Raw genomic sequence first — 19,071 nt, forward strand, 5'->3', positions numbered from 1 at the left:
TAAATTTTATCATCATCTCCCAAACTTCTGCAAAATTAAATTTATTTTTAAAAGAAAATTCTCATTTGGGGATAATTTCAGATTTACAGAAAAGTTTCAAAGATAGTACTGAGAACCGCCCCATCCTCCTATCCAGCTTTTCTTATTATTGACAGCACACATTATCATGATGTAGTTGTCCAAACTAAGAAACTCATATTATTACATTACCACTAAATAAATACCAGGCATTACTTAAAGCTCAACATATTTTTCACTAATATCTCTTTTGTGTTCCAAAATACTTTCCAAAAAATCACATCACATAAATCATTATTTCTCCATGACTTCCTCTTGTTTGTAATCATCTCCTTCCTTTAGTGTTTCTCATGACATTTGACCAGGTATTTTCTAGAGTGTAAAGTTAATTTGATATTTTTCTCATACGTAGACTGGGGTGAGTGGTTTGAGGAAATATTCTGAAAACATGAAGTTCTCATCACATCCTATATGGGGAACAAGCTATCAACATGAAATATTAGTGAGGTTAAAGGTCGTCATGTAGCCAAGGTAATATTTGCTAGGTATCTCATATTTAACTGTGTTCATAGGCCCATTTTGAGATCTCTATTGTGTTTCATTGATGCGTATGTTTTTGCTTCAAAATGGTATTATCACACTACTGTAATTTGACACTGCATCTGTAAAGTGAGTTAACTGGATCTGATATTGTGCTTCATCTATAGATTTTTTAGCAATTTTACTACATTTGGCTTTATATAAAAATATAAAATAAGCTTGTGAATACATACAAAAATCATGTCATCCTTCTGATGATTGTTTCTTTTCCTGGGCAGAAACACCTTAATACACTGAAAACACTGACAAATCCAAGGACTTCTTGGGTATGGGTTATATCTACTGACACTAATTATATTAGTTATTAAGAGTGAGAAATGGTTAAAACTCAGGAACACCAAAGCACCCATCCCTCAGGTATCAGAGAGATGACATCATCACATGTCATGTAGCCTCTGGAAAAGTCATGAGATAATGGGAGTTAAAAAAGCAAATATCATGCTCATGCTGTTATAAAAATAGTTTTATCCCACAAACACACTGAAATGGTCTCAGGGAGCCCCTCCAGGTGTCTTTGGAGCAGAGGTTGAGAACCAGTGGGTTATAGGATTGGTTCCTTGAGACAGTCCTTTACATAGGCCTGCGGATTAAAAAGTTTGGCTGAAACCCTGGATTTTGCTTTGTAGTCTCCTACAAATGCAAGAGGAGACCATGTAGTCTCCTACAAAATGTCTCCAGGCATTGTAGGCGTTGCTTCGTAGCACAAGCCCAGCGATAACTTTGGAACTGAATTCAAATATCATGTTTTATCTTCTTAGAAGGGTTATGTCCATCCCAAGCACCTCTCAAGAAGTTAAACTAGAAGCCACAACAGCTCTTGTGGAACAAAGCCATCATTTCGGTAATTATTTTTAGAGACTTCCAATTTTCCATATGACAATTCTTCACACACACACACACACACACACACACACACACACACACAGAGAGAGCATACTGAGAGATAGCATGAAGGGCTAATCTAAGGCTGTCCAGGAAAATAATCATGAGAGATTATGTGCCTTCAGACAACTCGAGATTGCTATCCAAACTGTATTTTGGCCATTTGGTGGCATTTCAGGATGTAATCTGTTTTCCTGCATTTCTGCTGATCTTTTAATTTTTCTTCTTTTAAAATACTATACATGTCAATTGCCAAGATTTGACTAGGATCAAATTTAGTACCTTATTTCTTGAATGGCTTCTTCAATGGAGAGAAAGAGAGAGGGGGGGAGGGGGGAAGAAGGAGGGAGGAGAGGAGAGAAGAGGGAAGGAGGGGAGAGGAGAGGACAGGAGAGAAAGATGGGGGTGGGGGGAGGTATGAGGCTTCTGTTTCCCAAGCTTTCATTGAAAGTGAAGCTGTACCATAACCACATTGACCACTGTAAAGTGATGAAAGAGAATCTAGACTAGGATACACAGGAGAGAAAAATATTATTAGCAAAGACAGGAGTCATAAGGAAAGAAAAAACAGTGTTCTGCCAGAAAATAGAGCCTAACCTGATGTCTTCAGGGAATTCCTAGGTCACTTTTGGGAGTATGTGTATTATTTTATTTACCCATGTAATGCTCCAAAATGTGTTCTCAAAATATTTCTGCATCATACTTTTACTATGTAGGAATCTTCAGGGGTCTTCCATGAAATTTGTTTTCAAATACTTAGGTCAAAGGATTGATGATTTAGGGTCTTAAACAGTATGTACCTTTTCAGCAATCAGAACAGAGATAACAATATTTTACCATGCGAGCTTTTCTCTTTGCTATTGTGCAGTCCTAAAACCTGTCACCATTAGTCTTCATCAGAATACTTGTCTTTCTGAAGTTTTGCATAAATGAGCTTTGAAGCTTACAGTATAACTGAAGTCAGCATTGATTTACGACAAGGCAAGGACATACTCATGGCCCTGTAAAGATAAGGACAAAAATTAAATTTCCCCCTTACTGAAGGACTCCCCTTACCTTATGCCACTCCCAGATTATTAATGAAATAATTCACTAATTATTTCACCCTCCTTCTCCTCCTAAATCTTCGGTCAATCCTTCTCAATAATGTGCTCCCTTCAGAGGAAGAAAGAAGGAAGGGAATTATTTGACTGCTGATCATGTATGGTGCATTGAAACTTTCTATGTGAGATGCTCCTTTTTTTTTTAAACATCTCTTCCAGGTGTCCATGAGTATATAAGCCTGGGACTATGTTTACAAAGCTCACTGTAGAGTCACTTTTACCTTTTGCTATGGTGGGATGCGATCAGTAGTGTTAAGGGACATAGCACCTATCCCAGTGCCTTACAAATAAACACAGATTTATTGGAAGAAGAGTAAATGAATGTGTTCTTTCCAAAACCACTCATCAGAAATTACCTCATTCTCTGTGTGTCCTTTCTGTATTGTGTGTCAGCGCAATACAGCGCTGAATTTTACTTGCCTCCATCTAGAATTAACAGCTATCCCACTGTTCCCACAACTGAGGGCTTTGCTGGTGTGCAGAAATTTCCATTTTAAGACTGGTAAAATTCCACACAAACCAGGACTGTTGGTCAGTCACCTTACCCTTTTTGCTGCTAATTGCATGGTTTTTTTTTAAAGTTTTCATCACCAGTTTCCTTTTCTCTCTGTTTGTAGATCACAGACTGTGTAGTCCATGACGCAAACTATGTATGAACTATGATGTGTTGTGGTAGTTCCCAAAGCAGGGTCCCCATATCAGCATCATCAGCAAGATTTGAAAGCTCCATAGAAATGAAAATATTTGGGACTCATTCCTTTCCTACTCAATCAAGCACAGGGAGTCCAGATCAGTAGATCGTTTTAGCAAGCCCTCCAGGGAATTCTGATGCACACTGGGGTTTGAGAATCACTGAAGAGAAGAACCCTGTTGCTGAGTTCCAGGTCCAGTTCTGGCACTGACTCACTAAAATGACTTGAGGCATGTCCCTGTCCCATTTCGAGCATCAGGTTGCTCGTCTGTGAAATGAAAGGCATGTATTAGGCAGCATCTAAAGGTTCTGCCACTCTGTAGTTGTGCAACTTTGTCTGGCTTTTCACTGCTTAGGTTTTATATGGGTATGGTAAGGAAAATACTTAACTCACAGGGCTTCCTAACAATTTTGTGGTTGTTAAATAAAATGTTTGCAACGCATGTTGATGTCCAGTAAGAATAGGTAACTCTTAGGTAATGTTTTCTGTGTACCAGGCACTGTTCTGAGTGCTTTTGATCCCCACAACAGCCCTGTCCCCATTTCACAAACGAAGAACATAGAGGTAAGGAGAGATTAAACATGTCACCCAAGGTTACAAGACTAAATGAGTGGCAGAGTTTGGATTAGAACCCTGAAAACCTCACAATTCTTTTAGTGAGTATGTCATATTGCTCAATAAATGTTAATTTCCTCGCCTTTTCCACACTTACAGTCTAGCTGACCATTCATAGACAATAGTGATCAGTCCCACTTTCACAGTTCATCTAGCAAGATTTTAAAAGAACCATGAGAATATTTAAATTCCATTGTCTACTGTCTATATCTATTTTGGAAATATTTATTTTGAAAAGTACAAAACATTTGAAAATATTTATTTTAAATAGCACAAAACACTTGAAAATAAAGGTAGAAGCTTGATAGAAGGATATCACCCTAATCAGGACTTTCCCTCTTTAATGGACTTTCACTAAAGTCCACTCAGGACATAGCCACATCACTGGTCCCAGGATGCTCTTGGACATATTGGGGATCCACTCACAGAGCCAGCTGCTGGCTTAGCTCAGCTCCTAGTTGCGAGGCTGGACTGTGTCTGCATCCCCTTTGAGCTTTTGGATCATCAGAGCCAAAGACCCTGCCAGAGTTTGGCAGCAGTTCTTTTTTTTTTTTCTGTCAGACTTATAGCCAGAGGTTGGTTAGTTTGTGGGTAGCTGCACTCTACTCCTTGGCTTTAAGCAGCAACTCTGGCTTTTGCCCTCCATCTTGCTCAGAGTATATTTGGACCATTATACCTTGCAGGAGCTTAATGTCTTGCTACAGTGGTTTCTTCCAGACCATCAAGCCTGCCACTTCAACATGGAGACAATTATCTGGTCTTTTTGTCTGTTTGTTGTATTGAGTTTACATTTTTCTATTTTGTCCATCATTGCCATATGTTTGGAGCACTCGGTGGGCTTTCCAGAGCATGAATTCACTGTACCATATTGAATGGGAAGTCAGTGGAAATCTTTCCCATGTGGATTTCACTCTTCCCTCACTTCCTAAATTCAGTGTGCAAAGAATAACTGCATACTTTCTTGATGATTTTGGCTTATTGCTATGGTTGTCAGTTCCTGGGCCAGGCTATTAAGCAGTATAAAAATCTTAGCTTGATTAATGGAATCCAGTCTTCCTTTCTGGAAAATAAAATCAGGCATCTTTTATAATTGTGAGAAGTCATATTAAGTCACGTTGGTGTGTAGCACACAGATTAATAGCGGTGGTCTTTCTGTGTTGGTGGATAAACATGGCATTGCATTCTCTGCGCAACTGCAGATCACAAGAGTCAATGCTGTGCAAACCTGTGAAGTTAGTGAAGCTTTTCCTTTGTTGGTCCCATCTTTCTCCACAATATACACTCGGATTGTGTTGGCCACTCCTTCCAACTCAGGTACTCAGTATCCTCTCCCCTTCTCCTTTCTAGCTCACCCTGTGATGCCTTCACTGAGGCAGCATAGTGTCATAGGAAGAGCACAGGCTTGGAATGACCTGGATTTGACTTCTGTCTGTGCTTCTTATTAGCCTGGTGAATTTTGGAAGTCTCCTTTCCTTTCCTTTCTTGAGCCTCTGTTTCTTCATATGCAAAGTGAGCCTAATGAATACCATCTACCTGAAAAAAAGCTGCGATGAAGAATATGACATAAGGTCATGTGTATAAAGCATTTACCCCAGTGGGCAGGACATAATAAACACTCACTGCATAGTAGTTGTTTATCATAGTTGCCAATATTATTTTGAGAGGAGAGGCGGGTTTAGGGCTAGCCTGCATGTTTGATAAAAATCAACCGTCTTCTTCGAAGCAGTAAAGTTATGAGAGTCAGAATGGCAAAGGTGTGTGAAGATGCTAGGGGTCAGAGAGAGTAGCCGGGTGGTGAAGTGCACATGTATTGACAAGGTATCTGAACTTCCATGCCTGAGGGCCGATGGGTAGGAAGTTGGTTTAGGGTTTTGGTGATCTGGGGGTTGAAAGCTGAAAGAGCAGAAAGGTCAAGAGAGCCTGATGAGACAAGCTAAGTCTGGACAATTTTAGGGAGAGTGGCTTGGAAACAAAAGTGTGTAGGGTGAACAAGACAGGCAGGCAGACACCCATGTCTATGACTATGTATAGTTAAGCTGGGACACATACTTCCACATCTAACTTTATCACCTCCCAAAACCCCCACTGAAACTATTATAAAATAAGTTTTGAAAGGATTGAAAAAAAGGAGGTAGAAACTTCCTTTTTCGATGCCAAAAAGCAGATGGATGACTAGCAATTGACTTACCAGGTCCAGGAAGGCCAACAACTAGGGATCTTGAGACCTAAGTGGGAAAATAAAACAAACAAAAAACAAATGACAACAAGAAAACCCCAACTCCCTTGTATTATTAATGTATGGTTATTCATAAGTACAGTAAAGCTATTTTAAAAATCTACCCAAATTATCTCCCACCCCCAGTGATCTTTAAAGGCTGCAACAGGTAACTCTGGAAGTGGAGGTGAAGGTATCAGGCATCAAAATAATGAAAGCGGATTGAAAAGTGTTTAAGAAGTAGGTTCATCCTCAGATCTCCTCTAGCAGTCAACCCCAGTGAGCGACTGGACCCTCCCTCCTTTCCCTGACAGAAGTTCTGAAGGTTAATTCCCTGGACAGGGTTAAAGGAGAGGACTTCTTGGACTGGAAGTTCCTTAACCCAGTTGAGGGTTGGAGTACCATATTGAAAAGGGGGGAACTATGGGTGTGGCTCCAGTGGTAGAACTAGTGTGAGGCCCTGAGTTCAAACCCCACTACCACCAAAAAAGAGTTTAAGAAAAGTTAGAAAAGGGGGACAGGTGAACTGGATGCATGCATCCTGAAAACCGTGAACCCCTAGTCTTCTTCCCTGACTCTGCCCCTAAAAATTCGGCAGTTGGAAGAGGCTTCTGCGGATCATTTGACCAGCCCAAGAGAGAAAGATCTAAGGATACTGACTCTGAAGGTTCCCCAATAAAGGTCCCAGCCAGGTTACTCTACAATAAGGTGCATGGTTTTGGTATTATGAGGGAGAGGAGGAGGACACCCTTCCAGTTGAGGGTGCTTATTTTTACAATGGGAGGGGAGACCTGAGCATGTTCGTTTCTGCAAGGAAGGGAGCCAGACAGAAAAGAGGGAGAGAGTAGAGATTCTGGAGACAGATGGTCATTGATGAAATGAGGCACCTGGGCAAGGCAGGGTGGAATGGAATCCAGAGCATGAGTGGAAGTGACAGTCTGAGGCAGGACAAAGGAGCTTTATCCCCCACTGGGATAGAATGAAAATAAATGAAATTTGATTGAGGACTAAATCCAATCTATTATTATTTTGCAACTACTGGGTCCATAGTGTTGTGCCAGGTAGTGGTCATTCTTCCAGTCACTCATTCACGCAACATTTTTTTTTTTGGAGCAACTACTGTGCTCAAGGCCCTGTGCCAGGTGCTAGAGATGAATCAGATAGGGTTCCAGTCCTCAAGGAGATCACAGTCATGGGGCAAAACTTACAACATAGGGTGATAAGTGCTATGAAAACTGAGCAGAGGGGCCTGTGGGAACACAGAGCAAGGGACACTATAAAATACAGGGAATCAAGTAGGTATAAAATGCTTGTAGAAAAAGACAGAATGTTGTATGAGTTCAAGGGCAGAGAGATCTCATCCAGCAGGGCTGATCTGCAAAGGTATTATGAAGCTAGGTAGTCTTTGAGTTGAAATGAAGAGGATGCCCAGGTGTTCTTTCAACTTACAGTGGGGAGAAGTAGGTGCCTACCAAGTGGTGGAAACAGATGCAAAGATCCAGAGGCAGGAAATTGCAAGAGGACATGTTCAGGGAAAATGGAGAGGCCCTGGTTGAGCACAGAATATGCTCAGGCAAGTACCGGGAGGTGAAGTTGGGAAGCAGGAATAGTATGAGATGCAAAAAATGTCATTGAGGCAACATCCCAAAAGGCAACTGGGTTTAAGTAATAGATCGTGTAAAGAACACCAGACTGTGAAATTAGAAACTTGGTTCCATTCTAGGCCAAGCTCTGACACAAGCTGACCCTTGGCATGGTATTTGGCAACTCGATTAATGTCTGAACCTTACTTTCTTCATCTGTGAACTGGTAGCAAGAATACCTTCACTGCCTGTCTCACAGGGTTGTCATGAGGAAAATGTGACTCGGTGCACATGAAAATGCCTTTTAACAAATCTTTAAAATAGTGGTGCATACATGTGAAGGCTTATTATAGAGGGAGAGCATGTGCTGGGAGCACATCGTCAACTAAATAACCAGGGGAGCAAATTTACTGAAATATTCTCCTTTGAGAATGTAACAAGTTTCGGAAAAGTAGTTGTTAGGTAGTAATGGATGTGTGAAAAACATAGATGTGTACTATTGATGTAGCAGGGAGGAGGACCAGAAGAGAAACAGACAGGCTGTGTTCTGATCATGAGTGGGCTGAGCTTTGCTTTTTGCTTCTGTAACCTGCTTGCAAGGGTATATAAGGTGAGACCTCCTTGTTCTTGGGGCTCACCCTTTGGACACGAGTCCACTGCACAATAAAATATTGCTTCCTGCTAAACTGTCTCAGTGTCCCATATCTCAGCTTGAGATTCCCGAAACACTATCCTGGTAGCCTACTAATGATGATCATAAAACATGACATTCTTTTAGAAACATAACAGCTTAAGAGGACACACAAAAACATGCATGTTTCCAATTGCTCTTCATTCACTCAACATTCACTGACCACTCTGCTGTGCCCTGAGGGCAAGCGCAGTGGTGGGCAGACAAATAACAATTTCTGCCCTCGAGGAAATCTCCTTCTGCCATGGCATACAGACATATTGGCAGTCAACGTCAATACCAGGGAAGTACGAGGGGTCTGCTAAACTAGTCCTTTAGTGTTTTGAGGTTATATTAATATGAAGTAATACCATGGCTCCGATTTTACAGATGAGAAACTGAGCCCTAGGAGAACTAGTGGCAGAGCCCGTGCTCTGACCCGGGCCTTTTAACTCTGCGTCCAGGGATTTTTCTGCCTCACCACTGCTGCCTCTTTTGCCTTGTAAATAAGCTAGACCTACTGCATATGGCAGAAGATAAGTTCTTTTGTGTGTCTCTGCCCATCCTAGACTGCTTGCACCTTTCCAGAGATGAACAGGAATTTGTGGGTGGGTTAGAGCACCTCCAAGCATCCAAAATGTCATACTTCAGATATGAAAGAAGAGTAGTAAAAGTCTTCACCTTATAAATTTCTTTTGAAAGTTCATCAAGATTCCAGGAGTGTGTATGTCTGTCTGTGTGGTGTGTGTGTACTCACATGCACACAGGTGTGTGTGTGCAGAGGAGTTTGAAGGAGGGAAGGCTGGGAAATACTGGCTCCTGCATTTTTCAACAAGCCTAGGTACAGAACAAATGGACAGTGAGCTCCAACAAAAAGAAATTTACAGAAAACAGGTGGAGACCAATGAAAGAAAAAGAGTTCTGAGGAGACACCAGGAAAGTGGTGTCTTATGATCACATCTACTGCTTCACTGGCAGTTCCACAAAAAGTATATTTACTTCATCATATTCTTCTGGGAATTATTGGGGGGAATTTCTTGGTGTTGTGCAAGTCATAAAAAGAAAAAAGAAATAATTTCTACTTCTGGAAGGAGTAACCTGATACACCTCCTTGCTACAAACCCCCTAGAAAAGCTGGATAACTGGTGGTCCATGGCGGCCCAAAATTACATGACTACCTGGGAGCCTCAATCCATTTCAATGCCAAGTGAAAAAGGAAAGGTCTGTAATTATTCCTAAGATCCCCTCCATCCATGTTGTTGGACCTATCCATTTCAGTTCTTGCATCCACTCATTCACTTAAACATTTACTGAGCACTCATTCTACATCAGGTGTTGACTGTGCTGTATTTTCATGAATACCAAGTTGAGGGACATGATCCTTGCACTCACATAGCTCACCATGTTGTGCAGTGGCTCTTAACTGGGGCTGCACCTCTGAATCACTCGAGAAGGTTTGCATCTGCCTTTCCTCCCCGCTGCCTTCAAGTTTATAATATCATCGGCAGGGGGGATAACATGAAATTCTTTCTGTGCTAAATTCTAAAACCCGGAGCCTGAAGGGAATCCAAAACATTAGCTAGAAGTATGAAGGGAAAAGGATTTCTTCCAGACAGTATAGCTCTTCAAGTTCAGGGGAAGGTGCAGAAAAGGTGAGACCTCTGTCATTCTCAAGAGGAGCAGAAACCTGGGCCCTGCTGCCCGAAAGCAATGCCAAGAAATGGGCAGATTTGAGGGGCATTTTGAAGGCAGAGTCCAATGGACTTGGTGTCTGATTAATTGTGAGATTGGGGTTGAAGGAGAGGAAGGTGTCAAGGTGACTCCCAGGTGACTGATGTGGACGACTGGGCACATCTTGCTTACACAGGGAATATTAGAAGAAGAGAGAAGTTGAGGAGAAAATAATGTTTTCAGTCTTGGAGATATTTGAGTTATAGTTGAAGGAGAAACCTTGGCTGAAATGTGCTCACCAATTTCCTCGATACTGTGGGCATTTATCATGCTTCCCAATACTGGGCAGATATGGCTCAGGATTCCTCCATGAGCTGCTAGTACAAATCCAGACCACTTTCTGCCTCCAACCCCTCCACACTGAAATTGTTCTCCCCAAGGCCCCTGGCAACCACTCACATTGCCTAATTTGGTGAGTATGTTTTAATGTTTATTTTTCAGTAACTCAGCATGTGTTCCTGAGTTTGTCGCTTCTTGCTCAGTTCTACTTCTGGCTTCCTTCTGAGCCTCAGCTGTCTTCTCCTTTGGGTTTGATTCTCTACCAGCTCTGTCTCTCATTCTCACTTTCTCTTTTCCTGCGAAGACACTCCTCCAATCTCCTTTCAAGACTTTTCTTCTTTTGCCTGCCCCTTAAAAGAAACTGTCCTTGGTCCCCCTATATGTTCCCTCTACATCTCTCCTTGCGTGGTCTCAAACTACATTCATGGCCTCAAGAACTACCCTGATGATTCCCAGATCTGTATTTCCAGTTCTGATATCACTCTTTGAACTCTGAAACCATATATCCTTCATCTCCGTCTGGATATCCCACAGGCATCCCAAATGTCACAGACCCTGAAGTGATCTCATCCTCCTACCAATACCCAGAACGTCTCCTTCATCCCATATCTCCCGTAATGGCTCCAAAGTCCATAGTCACCTCACTCTACCCTCAGGGAGTCATGAGAGAACCTTTTCTCCCCACCCTCCACCCCCAACCAATACCCTACTTTTCTACTTGGCTAATTTCTCTTCATTCTTCAGGTTTCGGTTTGGTCACTAATTTCTCCAGAAATGTTTCCCACACTCCAAGTCTGTGTGAGGCACTGCTCCTATGTGTTCCTACATCACCTTGAACTTCCCTTCTCGTAGCACTTATCACAGTATAGTGTTGCATTTGTCAGATTCTTTATCCATATCTTCCACCAGACTGCATGAAGGGACCTGATCTATATTGCTCATTGACATTTCCTCAATTCCTAACACAGTCCCCAGGCATATACTAGGCATTCAATAAAAATTTGTTAGAGGAATGAGCAAATGAATCATAACATCTCCAGCTAGGTTTGCTGGTATGATAAATAGACAGTGAGTGCCTGTTATGTGCCCTTTTACTATGCACACCTTTTTTTTTTAGTATGAATTTTTTTAATTTTGGATTTTTGGATTAAGAATGCTTAACCTGTATATGGATTTTATAAGCAATAAATAGTACACAAATTGAAAAAGAAAAAGGCCTCATGAATGCAGGACTTCCTGCGTCTCTGGCGCCACAGGCCAAAGAACATGGAGACTCACAATCAAACCAAATTCTAGAACTCTAATCCACAGGAGTGGAAGCTTGAGTGTTGGGCCTGTATCTTGTTGACCATTTTATCTCCATCATCCAAAAAGTACTGTGTTCAATGCATAGTTGCTCAGAGAGTGAATGAACACATGAGGATGCAAAATGATCATAGAAGGAATTTTTATTTTCTTTATCTTATTTTGATTGGTGCTAGTGTACAGAAATCAACTGATGGCTGCACATTGATCTTGGATCCTGCAACTTTGCTGAGCTCATTTATTGTGTACTTGAATATGTTTTTCCCCCTTTTTGGTGGATTCTTTAGTGTTTTCTCTCTATAAGAACATTCTGTATATGAATAGAGATAGTTCTCCTTGTTCCTTTCCAGTCTGGATGCCTTTATTTCTTTTTCTTGACTAATTGCCGTGACTAGAAGTTTAAGTACAATGTTGACTAGAAGTGGCAAGAGAAGACATCCTTGTCTTCTTCCCGATCTAGGGAGAAATCACCCAGTCTTTCACCAGTAAGTATGATGTTGTCTCTGGGTTTCTCATAGATGCCCTTAACCAGGTTGTAGAAGTTCCCTTCTATTCCTAATTTCTGGAATCTATTTTCATAAAAACATGTTGGATTTTGTCCAGCATTCCTTTCCCCATGTGATTGAGATGGTCATGAGCCCCCACCCCAAATTCTGTTAATACAGAATACACAATATAGTACGTGAGTCACTTTTCATTATGTTGAACTCACCTTACATCAAGTGGGATAAGTCTGACTTGATTATGGTGCATAATAAATGGTCAATAAAAATTTGTTGGAAGAATAGGAGTGAATCAGGCGAACTACTTGAGGACAGTGTGTGAAGGAATCTGTAGCATGATGAAAAGCCAAGGTATTTGGGTGAGGGCTGAAATTATTTCATTAAGGATGGACAGTGGGGAGCTGGTGGGGAGTTGTGGTTGATATGGCCAGAGAAGAGGTACACAGGAGCCAAGGCGTGGCATTTCTGTTATGCTATGTCAGGTTTGGGAATATCCTATACGCTATAGGATATAGTGAACCCAGTGTGGGCTTTAAACTCAGAAGTGGCATGACCTGATTTGTTTCTAGAAAGATCATTCTGGCAACTGTGTGGAGAACAGATTTGGGAGGATCGAGATTGGAGATAGGAAGCTGCTATAGTATCACAGTCAGGAAATGATAGATATCTCAACTAAGATGATGGCATTGATACATAAGACCAGGTGACAGATTTTTTTTTTAAAAAAGGTGTATCACATGTACAGGAAAGCAATGCGAGTCAACTCCCTGTATAGCTATCCTTATCTCAACTAGCAAAAACACTTGTTCCTTCCTATTATTGCTTATACTCTTTCTTCAACAAAATTAGAGATAAGGGCAAAATAGTTTCTGCCTGGTAGCGAGGGGGTAGAGGGGGAGAGGGAGGGGATGGGTGGAAGGGGGGAGAAATGACCCAAACATTGTATGCACATATGAATAAAAGAAAAGAAAAGAAAGAAATTAATTCTTACATTAAATAGCTATAGAACAGCAGTTGATCCCACTTCTTATTCCTGAGACTTCATACAGGGCTGGATGAGATCAGTCAAAATTTACGCTACTATGACTCTTGTTATATTGCTTGAAGATGGCCCAGTTTGCTAGAATTTGCAAGTTCCACCAAGCAATTGAGTCAAAAGTCCATCAAAAAGTATAAAACACTGAGGAATAAACTTAGCAAAATATGTGCAGGATGTGTACTCTGAAAATTGCAAGGCATTGCTGAAAGAAATTAAAGGAGACCTAAATAATTGGAAAGACATTCTGTGTTACACAGACTCAACATGATGTCTGTCAGAATCCAACCTGCCTTCTTTGTAAAAAATTGACTAGGTGATCCTAAAATGTATGTGGAAGTACAAGGGTCCAGATACAGAAAGCAATCTCAAAATAGAAGAACGAATCTGGAAGACTCACACTTCTCAACTTAAACACTTACTACAAAGCTACAGTGACCCAAAAGATGTGGGACTGGCATCATGATAGACATACAGATCAATGTTATAGAATTTAAGTCCGAAACAAACCCACATATCTACGTATAATGATTTTCAGTAAGGTGATAAGAACATGCAGTGGGCAAAAGAATAATCCCTTTGACAATTGGTGTGGAATAATCGGATAGCCACGTGGCAAAAAAATGAAATCCCATGCCAGAAATAACATCATAACAACATAAAAAATTACTCACTCAAAATGGATCACAGATCTAGATGTAAGGATTAAAACTACAAAAACTCTTAGAAGACATCATAAATGTACATCTCTGTGGCCTTGGATTAGGCAACAGTTCCTTTAATGTGACACCAAAAGCACACCCACAAGTGTTTTCTTTTGACAAACTGGACTTCATCCAAATGAAAATCGTTTACACACCAACGGACTCTACCTAGAAAGTGATAGGTCAGCTCACAAAATGGGAGAAACATTTATAAATCACCTGTCTGATAAGGATATGTTTTCCAGACTATACAAGGAACTCCACAGCAAAGAGGCAATCAATCCCAAGTTTTAAAAGTGGGCAAAGGACTTGAATAGACATTCTTCCAAAGCAGATGTTCAAACAGACAAGAAGCTCATGCAAAGATGTGCAGCATCATTAGCCTTCTGGGAAATGCAAAAAATGGGAAAAGCACCATGCACGTCACCCCCACAAGGATGGGCATTATAAAGAAAACAGAACTAAGCAAAGAGAAAAGTAAGTTTTGTTGAGGATGTGCAGAAATTAGTATCCTGACACACTGCTGTCGGGAATGCAAAAGGGTACAGCTGCTATGGAAATCAGCTTGGCAGATCAGCAATAAGTTAAACATAGAATTACAGTATGGCCCAGGAGTTTCACTCCGAGATATAGACCCAAAAGATTTGACAAAAGGTCTTATAGGAATGTTCATGGAAGCACACTATTCACGGCAACCAAAAGGTGGAAATTGCCCAACTGCCCATCAACTGATGAGTGAACACACAAAATGTGGCCTATGCACACCGTGGAACACTAGTTCAGTGCGAAAAGGAATGAAATAAGGGTGCCTGCTGCAATGTGGACGAACCACAACGAACCCCTGCAACGTGGATGAACCCTAGTGAATCCATGATGCTAGGTGAAAGCAGGCAGACACGAATACAGTGCAAAAACCAAAATGTACTCACATGCATGTAATTGCAATAATGATACCTGTCGTAACTATTCCATGAATCAGGGGTGGGGGGATAAAGGGGAGCAGTGGAGGAATTGAATTCAAGTACAATACACTGTAAGAACCTTTGTAAATGCCACAATGTACCCCCACCCAGCACAACAATAAAGGAAGAAAAAAGGCCACACCTTTTTTCCATCTACAGGAAACGTCCGCACAGGCAATCCTTTACCAGAAGAAAGATTGGTGGCTGCCAGTGGCCAGGGAGTGAGTGGGGGGTGGGGGGGTCTGGGGAGTGACTGGTTAATAGAGCGGTGGAGTTCTTTTGGGAGTTTTGTGAAAGTGCTTGGAAACAGATTTGGTGTGGTGGGGGGTTCTGCGGGGATGAGGGGGAAAGTAGAAGTCAGAAACAGCATGGAACAGAGGAGCAGGAGCAGGCTCTTCCGGCGGCGACAGGACTGGGGGTGGCCCGTGGGTGGGAGTGGAGGAGTACAGAGGGCGCCCCTCTTGGCTCCGACTGAGTCGGAGCCTGCCTGCCTGACTGCCTGGTCAAATCTCCAGAATGATGACATGGCTGAGACCATGACCACCTCTAAAGGCGACCGGACTGGGGACAGAGAGTGGACAGACGGTGGGGCGTGGGCGCCAACGGGGCCAACGGGAAGGCGAAAGCGTGGGGGTGCGGGGATGGAAACGATCCAGAAAAATGCAAACGGGGGGAGGGGTCATGCGGGGTCACGAGTCCAGTTTTGGTCACATTCGGATGGAGATTCGATGAGGCGCCCTTTGCAACGGAGACTGGCCAGCGATAACCCAGCAACAGCTGGCGCCTGGCCGGGCCACGCGGGGCCAGGACCCCGGATTTGCTTAGGGGCCAAGCCGGGTCCCGCCCCACAAAACTGTCATTTGCACACGTGGCGGGGCGGCCGGCCCGGGTCCTCCATTCGCTGAGGGGGCCGACGTCAGGCCAGGCCCCACCCCACCCCACCCCCCTGATTTGCATACGCGCCTCCGAGCCTGACCGGGTTCCGCCTCAGGCCCCGCTCTTTGCACAGCACCACAGCAACGGTGTGGGGCGGGGCCGCCCGGAGCGGCGCGCGCTCCGGCGGGCTGTGCTAGACGCGGGGCACGTCGCGGCCAGATCCGTCGGCTGCGTCAGCACGTCCGGAAGTGCGGGAGCGGCCGACATGGCGGCGTCCGCGTCCGGCTTGGGCGGCGGCGGCGGCGCCGGCGGCTTGGGCGGCGGGGGCCCCGGGCCCGAGGCCGGGGACTTCCTGGCCCGGTACCGGTTGGTGTCGAACAAGCTCAAGAAGCGGTTCCTGCGGAAACCGAACGTGGCGGAGGCCGGCGAGCAGTTCGGGCAGCTGGGCCGCGAGCTCCGTGCCCAGGAGTGCCTCCCTTACGCGGCGTGGTGCCAGCTGGCCGTGGCGCGCTGCCAGCAGGCGCTCTTCCACGGGCCCGGGGAGGCGCTGGCCCTCACCGAGGCCGCGCGCCTCTTTCTGCGGCAGGAGTGCGACACTCGCCAGCGCTTGGTCTGCCCCGCCGCCTACGGCGAGCCCCTGCAGGCGGCCGCCAGCGCCCTGAGCGCCGCCGTGCGCCTGCACCTCGAGCTGGGCCAGCCGGCCGCCGCCGCCGCCCTGTGCCTGGAGCTGGCCGCCGCCCTGCGCGATCTGGGCCAGCCGGCCGCCGCCGCCGGCCACTTCCAGCGCGCCGCGCAGCTGCACCTGCCCCTGCTGCCCCTGGCCGCGCTGCAGGCGCTCGGCGACGCCGCCTCCTGCCAGCTACTGGCGCGCGACTACAACGGCGCCCTGGCGGTCTTCACGCGCATGCAGCGCCTGGCGCGCGACCACGGCAGCCACCCAGTGCCGCCGCAGCCGCCCCCGCCCCCGCCGCCCCCGCCGCCCCCGCGGCCCGGGCCCCAGCACGCACCCGGCGCGGCCTCCACCCTGCCCGCTGCACCGCCCGCTGCCAACACCGGCTCTGCCGCGCCCTCTCCTGCAACGCTGGGCGCCTTCTCAGACGTGCTGGCCCGGTGCGAGGTGTCCCGCGTGCTGCTGCTGCTGCTCCTGCAGCCGCCGCCCGCCAAGCTGCTGTCCGAGCACGCCCAGACCCTGGAGCGGTACTCCTGGGAGGCTTTTGACGGCCACGGGCAAGAGGGCAGCGGCCAGCTTCCCGAGGAGTTGTTTCTGCTACTGCAGTCCTTGGTCATGGCTACCCACGAAAAGGACACGGAAGCCGTCAAGTCCCTGCAGGTGGAGATGTGGCCACTGTTGACTGCTGAGCAGAACCACCTCCTTCACCTCGTTCTGCAGGAAACCATCTCCCCCTCGGGATACGGGGTCTGATAAATCACAGTGACCAGACAAACTTTTTGCCTGGTACCCAACCGCACACATCCATCCACCTTTGCCTTTGGGGAGAAATAAAAGGTCAGGTGATCCTGGTTCTGCATCCTCTGTTGCTCCCGTTTTCACCATGGTGTTTGTCTTTCTGTGTCTACCTAATTTCACTTAGCCTGATGCCATCCACGTGCATCCATGTTTCCGCAAATGACAAGGCATCATTCTTTCTGTTGCTGGATGGTGTTCTAGTGTATATATTTGATACGCAGTTTCTTTATTCATTCATCTGTCGATGGATACTTAGATTGGTTGTGTTGCTTGGATGTTGCAAATAGTGCTGCAGTGTACATGGGAGAACAGATAATCTCTTTTGACATACCGATTCTCCTTTCAACGTATGTATACCCGGTGGTGGTTTACATTAGCAACAATCGTTTAGAAAAGAGATGAAATGAAATAGTTGTGCCTCCAGCAGTTTGGGAATACGAGAATTTGGTCACACTCCCGCTTGAAACCTAAAACATTACCCTTGCGCTTTGTCAAATAAGGTAGGAGAAAAGTGTGAAAAGCAACAAATGACATAAAACATAGTTGTTACAGTCTCTCCCTCTGTATGAGTTCTGTTGACAAGTAAAACTGTCACGTTTTACTACCCATTCTGGATTTTTCCCTTCACAGGTTCAGTTGTCCTGAATTGTTTCTGACGAGGTGATCTAAACCTTCATTCTGTGTAGCATTGAGTTCTTGGTGGTCCCAGCCTTTACTTACTGGGTTGCTGCAAGTTTCCATTTTCCATAGTTACTGGACAAGAGAGTACCCAAATGGCATTGGAATGGATCTCCTGGATTCTGAACAGGTTCCTTCTGAAGAGTAACACAATTTCCACTTGACCATTAGGTTCCGTCTTCCCAGCTAATACTGTGAGCCACTGTCTGTCTGCCTTTTGCTTCAGTGGCAGGAGAAGGCCAATTCACTAGAACTTTTATTCCGTTCCCTGAGAGAAGCACTCCTCCCCCAAACCACTACCTCTACTCAACCCAGTGCAGTGGGGTTTCGGAAAGTAGCAAAAACGCCCCTAATTCACTGTTAGGTGAAATAGTGAGAAAGGCCAATCACTTGTTCGGTCCCGGGACTCATGCATCCTTGCTATCAGGGAGCTGTCTGTCATATGTTGACCACTGGTTTAAGGCATGCATCACATCCTGTAGCACAGCACTCCAGTTTCCCATGAGTCCTTTCTCCCAGTTGTCACCCTAGTCAAGCCTTTGTAGACCATTCCACCATTCTATAACGTCAGCTGCTAACTGGTGATGGAGCATGTGGTACAAATACTGAATTCCATGCTTTCTTAGACTGTTTCCTATTGTTAATAACACAATACCATAGCCCGGCATATAGTTCTAGTCCAAGGTCAAGGGGCTGCATCTGGTGATGGCCTTCTTGCTGCTGGAGTCCCAAGGTGGGACAGGGGAACACGAGCAACAGATAGGGGAGGCAAAATAGAGCTCACCAAACTAGCTTTCATAGGTGACCACTGTGAAGACAACGCTTACCCATTAACCGTGAGTTCATTCATTCATTCATTCATTCATTCATGAGAGCCAGGCCCTAATCACCTTTAAAGCTCCCACCTGGTCCCATCTCTTAACATATCATAATGCAGATTAAATTTCAACATGAGTTTCAGAGGGGACAAACCATAGCACACAGGCTTGAGTACACTGACTCGCTATAAAATATACCCCCTGGTTAGAACCAATGTCGTGTGTAATGCCATAGTGATGGGAAAAGTATTCTGTAGGTCACAAATGGTGGTTCTGCTGAAACACTGAAAGCAGGAGTGAAAAGTAGGCATTCCTGGGAGAACAAAACGATGT

General features: G+C 44.7%; 1 protein-coding gene across 1 annotated transcript; it reads left to right on the forward strand.

The window, feature by feature from the left end:
* Positions 1-15,985: 15,985 nt before the first annotated feature.
* On the forward strand, positions 15,986-17,295 carry LOC109699599 (40-kDa huntingtin-associated protein-like). Its single transcript, XM_074062871.1, has one exon. The coding sequence runs from the start codon at positions 16,040-16,042 to the stop codon at positions 17,195-17,197; it is 1,158 nt and encodes a 385-aa protein (XP_073918972.1). The 5' UTR covers positions 15,986-16,039; the 3' UTR covers positions 17,198-17,295.
* The last annotated feature ends 1,776 nt before the right edge of the window (positions 17,296-19,071 follow it).

Source organism: Castor canadensis, chromosome X, assembly GCF_047511655.1.
Source record: "Castor canadensis chromosome X, mCasCan1.hap1v2, whole genome shotgun sequence".
Taxonomy (NCBI): Eukaryota; Metazoa; Chordata; class Mammalia; order Rodentia; family Castoridae; genus Castor; species Castor canadensis.